The sequence below is a fragment of the Epargyreus clarus genome, unplaced genomic scaffold, assembly GCF_041222505.1.
Source record: "Epargyreus clarus isolate Ecla_fem2 unplaced genomic scaffold, WU_Ecla_fem_2.2 ptg000017l, whole genome shotgun sequence".
Lineage (NCBI taxonomy): Eukaryota > Metazoa > Arthropoda > Insecta > Lepidoptera > Hesperiidae > Epargyreus > Epargyreus clarus.
Genome location: NW_027332225.1, coordinates 13211612 through 13220997, shown reverse-complemented (window position 1 = coordinate 13220997; position 9386 = coordinate 13211612). Strand labels below are relative to the sequence as shown.

At 37.1% G+C, this 9386-nt stretch overlaps 2 protein-coding genes across 2 annotated transcripts; one reads left to right on the top strand and one right to left on the bottom strand.

The window, feature by feature from the left end:
- Positions 1-18: 18 nt before the first annotated feature.
- LOC140749147 (mitochondrial import inner membrane translocase subunit TIM50-C) lies at positions 19-5149 on the top strand. The gene is made up of 8 exons (XM_073082185.1): positions 19-228; positions 1269-1443; positions 1892-2063; positions 2295-2428; positions 2580-2805; positions 2982-3105; positions 3431-3612; positions 4472-5149. The coding sequence occupies exons 1-7, from the start codon at positions 90-92 to the stop codon at positions 3607-3609; spliced, it is 1149 nt and encodes a 382-aa protein (XP_072938286.1). The 5' UTR covers positions 19-89; the 3' UTR covers positions 3610-3612; positions 4472-5149.
- TAF1C-like (TATA box-binding protein-associated factor RNA polymerase I subunit C-like) lies at positions 5143-8088 on the bottom strand. Its single transcript, XM_073082184.1, has 4 exons — positions 7914-8088; positions 7457-7832; positions 7041-7253; positions 5143-6681 (listed from the first exon to the last, which is right to left on the bottom strand). Exons 1-4 carry the CDS (start codon positions 7944-7946, stop codon positions 5366-5368), a joined length of 1938 nt encoding a protein of 645 aa, XP_072938285.1. The 5' UTR covers positions 7947-8088; the 3' UTR covers positions 5143-5365.
- Positions 8089-9386: the final 1298 nt, after the last annotated feature.

Here is a 9386-nt window from a genome sequence, read left to right as displayed (position 1 = left end):
AAATATAGTCAACTGATTCTGTCATAATGACAATGACATTTGTTTTTGTTTCAATAAATTGTGTGAAATGTGAATATTGAATAGTAAAGATGTCTTTGAGAAAAGTATTATCTCTAACAAAAGCGGGATATTGCAGGACTGTTAAATTACAAACGGCAAATATTTTTAGGCAGAATGTGTGGCTTTTAACAGCGACCTCTCCCAGATTTTATTCAGCCGAAAACTTAGGTTAGTTTTTGAACCAATTTACCTGAACCTGCTTATAAATCATGAGTACTCAGATTTTTAAATGTCCTGAAATGTAATAATCAACCCATTGTACTTTTAAGTCATCAGGTGTTTTAAACTGTACAAAATATGCGAGTCTATTATTTTACTTTTTCATGTTACGCACATATAAAAAAACAGCGGGCAAACGTAATTTTTTAAACTCTTTTAATATAATTCACTTGAATTACGTGGAAGAATATAAATTATTCCCTAGGCACGTTTTTTGTATATAATTTATTGTAAAACATTTGTTTTCACAAAGATCCACCATTTGTAAGTAATATATGTTAAATACTATGACTTATCATCATTATCATCAACCTGCGACAATGGTTTACACCAGCAGTCCGTAACCTTTCGGGGAACACAGGCCACATAGTAAACCACAAAAGTGGTAGAACTCTTTGTGGTTCGACTCCTGCGGCATGAACACCAGACCTATCTCTGCCTCATAACAGAAGTGTTAAGAGCTGCTGTGTTCTGTTTTGAAGGGTGTGGTAAGGAAGACATACTTCTCTGAAACGTTCCAGCTTAGGCCTCAGGGGTAACGACGCATCTGTGGCGGACCTCAGGCAGGAATATCTAATGCTATCTGGGGTTGATTACAGATGTCCATGGGCGACAGTAGCCACTTACCATCAGGTTGACTGCATACTCATGTGCTACTCCTATATCATAAAAAAGGTACATAATGTAATGGCAGGTCCATAAGGTTGTCAAGTATCAAGTAAAATTATCTTAAAATTAAAGAAAAATTGAATGATATTATTTCATTAATGCTACAAATATGTAACTAATAAACTAAAGTCTAGTTGTAAAAAATACTTTGTCCATATTTATTTTCATCATGCAACAGGAGCATAAAATGTCTGTTTATGCTACCGTTGCAAGGCACGTTCCATAAATATTAGCAAATATAAATCCATTTTATAACCAGTTCTTTTAAAACCAATAAATACATGGAAAATAATAAATTTAATAAAAAAATTGTATTCTAGATAAAACTAAAGATGCCAAACCAACTGAGAAGGTGGAAATCTTAGGACGTTTGTTCCCTCAGGCCCAAATTAATCAAGATGCACAAGAAATAAAAAAAGAACAGGAGAAATTTGAAAAGGAGAATCAAGAGAAGGCAGAAGAAAATGCAAAAAGTTGGAATAGAATGAAAATGGGGTGAGACTATTGATTGTTTCACATAAATATTTCAAACTTCATGCCTTTTAACATTATTTGTGATAACAATTAGCAAGTTGCAGTTAATTAACACTTTCTTACTAATTACTGTTACAATGACTATATAATATTCTTATATGTTCCATTCTACAAAAAAAAGAAATTTTAAAAATATAATTATGATTATGTTAAAATAACGGGATTTCTGCTTTCTAAATTAAAAATATAATTTGAGGATGAATTATGACTATCATTAAATATAATCAATATGGTTGTTCAAACCTACTAAACACTAGCAAACATCTGGGTATATAACCCTCATTAAATCAGCTCTACCATGCTGAAAGGGACTTATGCCCAGCAGAGGTTCAGTAATGGGTTGACAACAATGAAATCGGACCAGAGGTAGCCCCATTAATATCTGATTAAAACAGGCTATGATTAACAGGTTTGCAGTGTTTGGCGGAGCAATGACGGTGATGGGCGGGATCATGATCTTCGAGATGGGCGCGCCGCGGCTGGACGACTCCGGCGCGGTCATCGAGGACGAGTTCTCACACATGCCCGTCGTCTTACAGTACCTCAGAAGGGCTTGGAAAGAGCTTACATTTTACGAAAAGGTACATGCAGAGTTCAACTTCAATCATTAACTTAAATTTGTTAATTGGTTTTTATCACCCGTACAAACAACCATAATTGTACATAAGTATTGAACCATTTTATATATTATTGCAAATTCTTCAGTTGTTACACCGTTCATTCAAATAAGGTTTACTACCATAGTTGAACTACCACTTTAAAAGCATATGGAATATGTACTATATGTATTGTATACATGTTCTTGTTTGCAGATGATAAAGGAGCCATCCCGCGAGCTATTGCTACCAGATGCGCTGCCGCCGCCCTACCAGCCCACCTACACCCTTGTGCTGGAGTTCACTGATGTGCTAGTGCACCCTGACTGGTCCTATCAGACTGGCTGGAGGTAACCACACCAAGATTACACATGAGATAACCAGTCTAAAGTTTTGTAGATATTGACTCTTAAAGACTTACAAAGTATGTACAATGTTATATGTAAGACCTAAGACTTAGGTCATACATGTAACATTGAACGTATAACTTGTGATAAACAGGTTTAAAAAGCGACCGGGTGTGGACCAATTCCTGCAGACCGTAGCCAACTCTGACTACGAGGTGGTCATCTTTACAACAGAGAACGCATTCATGATCTGGCCAGTACTTGACAAGCTGGACCCCGAGAACAAACTTATCCACTACAGGCTGTTCAGGGACTCTACGCACTTTATTGATGGCGTGCATGTTAAAAATCTCGATGGGCTCAATCGGGACCTGTCTAAGGTAAATACGCTTTTTAAACTCGTAGCTATATGGTCACTTTCTATTTTGTGTGTGTGCAACATACACACACAAGACCCAAGTTAACAAAAGTCCCATACAAATTGTTGTGGATGTATAATACATCTAAAAATATGTTGAATAATCCATTTTTTTTCACTATAAATTACTCATTTCAGGTAATTGTGGTAGACTGGAACAAGCAGGCAACTAAATTTCATTCTCAAAACACATTAGTGTTAAAGAAATGGAAAGGCGACGACGACGACACCTCCCTGTTGGACCTCGCTAACTTACTACAGAGTAAGAATTCTATTTTTATTTACTAGGAGTAATTTTCTTGTTTCTACAGAGAAAGCTCAGTTAATCTCCCTGATGAGAGTAATGCCACTTAGAACAGCTGAAAGAAGTTACGAGGCCGATTTTGATGAACTAAACCTGCATTATTAGTTTAGCCGGGAATCGAACAAGTTCATTTTGAAAAAAAAAAATACACCCTCTATATTATTCTAGATATCTGATATTATCTGAAAGTGACGTTTATAAGGATCAAATTCTGGGAAGTAATGTTGGCATGAAGGCCTATTTGAATAATTCACCCTGTATAACATGATTATTTATGCTACAGCGATAGCGATGTCGAACGTGACGGACGTGCGCGAGGTGCTGACGTACTACGGGCAGTTCGACGACCCCATCGCCGCCTTCCGCGACAACCAGCGCCGCCTGCTGGAGCAGATGGAGCAGCGCGACGCGCCCGAGCCGCCGCTCACCAGCTCCTGGCTGCGCACCTTCACCCGCCGCTAGCAGGTACACACTGTGTCCCTGTTCCGGGACTAGAATAAGGCTACGGTATCCCCTGCATGTCGTAAGAGGCGACTAAATGGGGGCTTCCGGGGCTGCGGGCGACAAGAGTGGGAGCACGACCGTCCAGCAAGCGACCCCGAGGAGGACGGCGGTATATGTGCCGTAATACCGTCGTAAACACTACATGGTGGGGAGCGAAAACTGCTCCCCAGGGCAGAGCCCGATCGGGGCATTGCGCTTGGAGGAGTCCGGTTGTGTTCCGAGAACCCCGGAATTGTCCAACAAGCGTTGAGGACGGCCACCGGGGGTTTTTTAGTGCGGTAAATCCCACATAACCCAGCGTCACTCCCACATCGAGTACCTTTTGAAGGCTTCCCCCTCGAAAAGCAAATAAAAAAAAGCTACACACCACTGGACCTAACAGTCTCGATCTAATATAAAATGGTCTTGGTTTTGTCGCACGTGTGTACGCCGCACGCACGTCCTACCCGCAAGCGTGCCACATGAGTCGCGAAGAGACTACAACATGTTATTCATGTGGGAATGAAGTTCGAGAATGCACACGCACGACAGAAAAACAGCGCTTAGGGCTTTTTACAACATAAATGGCATTAACTTCCCCCTAACACGCGTGCTATTTGCATCTTGTCTGTAGATGCTTTTCTGTAGACTGAAGCCTGCACCTCGCGTGCGAGGGTTACGCGTGCCTGCGTGGATACGTATAACAGGGCGATAGTTTTATTCTAATTAAAATCTAATAGAGTAGAAAACGAGATAATTATGCTATACCATAGTGACATTCATTATTTGTTAACAGACGTTTAGCATAAATATCAAATTAATTTTGGTTTTTCTTTTACAGATCCTCTGCGAAATGCAAGAATGATATTGATGGTAACGTTGCAAATGAGCCAACGCTGTGTCGCTGAGTCGCAATGCTTACACATGGTGTAAAATTGGTTTATATAAAATTAAACAAATTTTAGTTCTTCTGGCACATAGATTCTGTTATTTGATTAAATACAAGTAAAGTTACTAGATAAAGATTGTATATAGGAGAGTTCGTTTAAATTTTCTTATCTTCTCTTCATTTATGGTTTATATTATTAAAAACGGAATGTACTTATAGTAATGTATAACTTTGTATTTGTATATGACTATGCTTTTTATCATGTGATCTTTCTATCCTTACTATGGATATTTTTGATCATTTGCTTACTCAATGTTAAAGACTAAAGAAATAAATACTTTCTTGAAATTGATCTACATTCTTGTCTTGGTCATCAAAAAATATTGACATGTAAAGCTCAACATATAATTGGGCCACAGTACATCCTATCCCATTGCACAATATGTATCATTCGCTCTAGTGCGTTAATTTAATTTACTTTGACTTGTATAACGATTGTAAGTTGCGTTCCTGAAACTAGTTTTGTTTATCTAATTACGTGTATGCGCGGTTGTTTGTTACGGATCTGCGAGTGGTTGTGTTAATTCAGTCATTTTAGGTAGGAAATATAGTTGTTTACAAAAGAAATAAGTTTTTTTCTTTCAATTATTTATTTTTCGATTTATTCTCTATTTATTATTTTATATATTTCATCCTGTTTTTCCCGAATCAAACTCCACAATACATTTTCTGCACAAATCGTTAGTTTTAAACAATCATCCTTACATGTTATCATGCCTCGTTATGATAGAATGACGAGTAGTGTATTTAATTCCTCCAACCATTTTAAATAGCACGTATAAAACATCATTCACTATCAGAGAAGTGTAAATTCAGTGCAATAGATGACTGCTCAGTAGTTTTGTCCTCTGAACCTTTCATCCAAACTTCTAATAGCCCACTGTCCAGCTGTTCATTCTCAAATGCATCAAATATTTCTTTTTCATTAAATCTGTTTTTATCCCTCATTGTTGACTTCAAATCACCTGTCATGTAGCTTTCTGGTACCTTTTTGAGTTTTTTCCAAATATATGCAATATTTACTACTGAGGACACTTCAAAATCCTTTTTTTTTAACTCATATTGCTCGCACCAATCGTGAAGTTGCTGAGAACTATCGTCTACCATGAATGTTTCTAAGTGATCAGGAAAAATAGTGTGACAGGATACATCACCTAACGAATTCTGCAACAAAACGTCATATTTTTCTGCTTGCTCCAAAATTATACAACCACTTATCGCTGTATGTAACCTGGCATCTATGGGGTTGTAAAGATTATTACATAGTTTATTATTGCGAGCTTCTTCAAGAGTCTTTAAAATACTGGGAGGCCGATATGGCATAGTCAAATTACACATAACCATTTCCTTTCTGTACTGGTTGAAGTTGGGTACGACGCACATATCCTCGCACCACTGGCTACTGAGGCAAATTAAATCTTTTCCTATTTCGAAGTGGCATTTAGTGATATATGTAGGCACGCAGTGCATGCCATGTGTCCACCTTTGCACAGCAGATACTTTTTGACGCTCACAAAAGCGCAAATCCATTAAGAAGAGATGGTGATCTGTGGTCACATACAAGAGAGGTGCATATTCAGATTGTTTTGCTGCGCTTATATCATTGCATTCCATTTCATCCGTAACATTTCTCACATCTGTCCACACATATACTGCATCATTTGACCTTTTATCATACAAGGATATGGAATTCCTCCCTATGTGTGTATAAAAGCTTCTCTCTGTACTGATGACGGTATTCCAGTTATCTACAAGGGTTCTAATGTTCGCTTTTAACGTCACACTCTTACCCATCATTCTATCTAAATTCACAATAGTTAAGTTGTGATCTAATGTTGTGACATATAGTATGTTTTTGTGGCATAAGTCAAAAGATATTCCTGTGTATGGCTTTTCAGATTCTATTAGTTTTAGCATGTGAAATTCAAATTTATCATCAGTAATATTAATTTTTAAAATGAATACTCTGTTTCTAGTTCTTAATGCCACTATATTATCAGATGAACAAATTGTTTCCAGTATATTGACACCGTCTCCACAGTCAAATTTTGCAGCATTTTCCATACTTAATATGTTATCTACCCTATTAAATTCTGTTATATCTGAAACAAGGGTATCATTAATTATTTTCAATGGCACAATTTAAAATAATATTTTTTTTAAAGATTTGTCACACTACGACCACATAATACCATTCTTATCTATGTGTATATTTTAAGGATCTCATGTGTCAAGTCATCCACCTGGTCTGATCTGGATGATCTTAATTGATTGTAGGATAAATTCATGCAATTTTACCGATATTTGCTAATCTAGCATTGATTAGAGATGTGGGTGACACTTGTAGCTACTTGCCATCATGTTAACTGAATGCTCGTTTGCTATTTCAATATTATTATTGTTATTGTCCCAAAAATCCCAACCCAATTCTAAGAGTGTGTGGTAATAAAGAGATACTTACACACACAGTTGAATTCACTATGTAGCAGGTAATCCACCCAGTTGATACAAATCAACTGTAGATTGCCACTGCCAGCATAGTACCAGTTGTAGGAACTGTTGAAGTAGGGGTCCGGATCACTATCCATGTGAGCAGCCATCTCCACCAGGTGCCTCGGACACCTCACCACATCATCATTGAGTTTTTCATATTTTACTGTCATGTTATTTAAAACTGTTGAAGAAATTTTGTTGAAATCACTAACCAGTGGCTAGACCGCATGCTTATTTATGCAAAAATAACACAGTACACAAATGACTATCTACAGGAGTGCTGCTAATTTTAACACTGTACAGTTCATACTCTCTCATAACATAATAATCATGAACACTCTTTTATAAATTTTAATAAACAGTGTGCATTTACCATTCACTTACATGCTGTTTGTCTCATACTTTTACACGCTCGAAACCAATCGTGTTTTAATTTTAAATGATCTGTAATTGGATCAGATTTTCCTATATTGCCTAAGGTGTTTATCATCTTTGGGGGAAAACTTTTATGTGAAAATGGCTCAAAGAAAGCAGTGTCGAGTTGTCCGTCCCAATCATCGCTCACAGCATTTAAAGTGTGTCCAGGGACAGCGAAGTGGAAGTTTTGTAGGTGTTTTTTTGTTGTTCGACGCTGTTTCAGTGTTTGTCTGTACAACGAATAAGCCTGTGCGTTCTTATGATTTAAATCTTCTAATATCTTATGCACTGGTGCAGTGTTATCTAAGCTATCGGCTACCAGTTCACCAACGATTTTCTTTTTCTGTAAATGCAAACATTACTTTAATTAATTTATTAATTGTAATTAAACATAGTAAAACTAAGACCTCATATATAAACTTACCTTATGTATTTTTATGTTGCCAGTGGTACTCATTTTCGTATTTACATTAAATACATAACATTAATATCAAGAAATACGATCAGGTACAAAGAAATATTTGTTTTGAATAATCGATATTATCAGACGAGCCGCCCGACTCGCACGTGTATCTGACATTGACAACTGTCAAGTGTCAATCAATTAGCGATGCGCGATTGTTACTAAAAACAATCGAATTATTCGATTGTTATTGTGTTCGATTGTATTCGAATAACTATCGAAATTCTTCGATTGTATTCGAATAACTATCGAACAATCGAAATTCTTCGATTGTTGGTCGATTGTTCGATTGTTCGTCGATTGTTCGATTGTTCGATTGTTCGTCGATTGTTCGATAGTTCGATTGTTCGTCGATTGTTCGATTGTTCGATAGTTCGATTGTTGGTCGATTGTTCGATTGTTCGTCGATTGTTCGATTGTTGGTCGATTGTTTAGTACACGCAAAACTAGTAACAGCGCAGTCAAGCGATACGCGATTGTTACGTAAAAATGGAACTATCGAAGCTATTTGGTTGTTGGTCAACTATTTAGTATACACAAAGCTACTAGCAGCGAGGAGCCCCTAATTTCTGTGTTTAAGAAATCTGAGTCAGTCTTATATATTTGGTGGGGGAAGCGCACGTGCGTCGTGCAGCCTTCCGCTGCTTCGTTGCATTCCGTTATTTAATGGTGCGTCCACACCTTGCTTCTCGCACTGCTCACTGCGCCTCGTGGCCACACACTCTCACACCCTACTCGCGTTGTTAACATTATTTTTCTTCAAATATATAGTATTTCACCGAGTAATTTTAATGTAACTATGAGTACATAATTTTTTGTGATAACTTTTATCTATAATATACGCTAAAAAGACATATTTTATATTTTCTGAAAATCTTTTTCTATAATATGCGCCATGGAGACGTATATTATATTTTTCAGATGACCTTTTTGAAAACGTTGTTATGAAACGAACTTAGGGGATGACTACGACATCTGGATTATCGATGATACTCCATAGTATTTGATACAAAATGATTTATGGTATAATTATTTCTCAACAATATATAGTACAATTGACTAAAATGTAATACAATACTTTACATTTTCCAACCAGTGGCAAGTGACGATAACTTTGCAACACGACGCACCTGCACATTGTCCTGAGCACACGTATGTGGCCGCGCGGTATAATTTGTATTCGGTCGTCGATTGTTATTCCAAGGTCGATTTTTATTCGTACGTCGATTGTTATTTCAAGGTCGATTTTTATTCGAACGTCGATTGTTATTCGTACGTCGATTGTTATTCGTACGTCGATTTTTATTCGAACGTCGATTGTTATTCGTACGTCGATTGTTATTCGTACGTCGATTGTTATTCGAACGTCGATTGTTATTCGATTGTTTTTTTGTTACTACGAATAAATCGACAATCGATTGTTGATTCCGTCGA

Coding starts and splice junctions, on each gene's coding strand:
- TAF1C-like (XM_073082184.1), bottom strand. CDS start 7,946: ATGAGTACCACTGGCAACATAAAAATACATAAG. Junction 7,833..7,913: donor GCAACATAAAAATACATAAG/GTAAGTTTATAT, acceptor TTGCATTTACAG/AAAAAGAAAATCGTTGGTGA. Junction 6,682..7,040: donor TAGTGAATTCAACTGTGTGT/GTAAGTATCTCT, acceptor CCCTTGTTTCAG/ATATAACAGAATTTAATAGG.
- LOC140749147 (XM_073082185.1), top strand. CDS start 90: ATGTCTTTGAGAAAAGTATTATCTCTAACAAAAGCGGGATATTGCAGG. Junction 2,429..2,579: donor TCCTATCAGACTGGCTGGAG/GTAACCACACCA, acceptor TGTGATAAACAG/GTTTAAAAAGCGACCGGGTG. Junction 3,106..3,430: donor CCTCGCTAACTTACTACAGA/GTAAGAATTCTA, acceptor TTTATGCTACAG/CGATAGCGATGTCGAACGTG.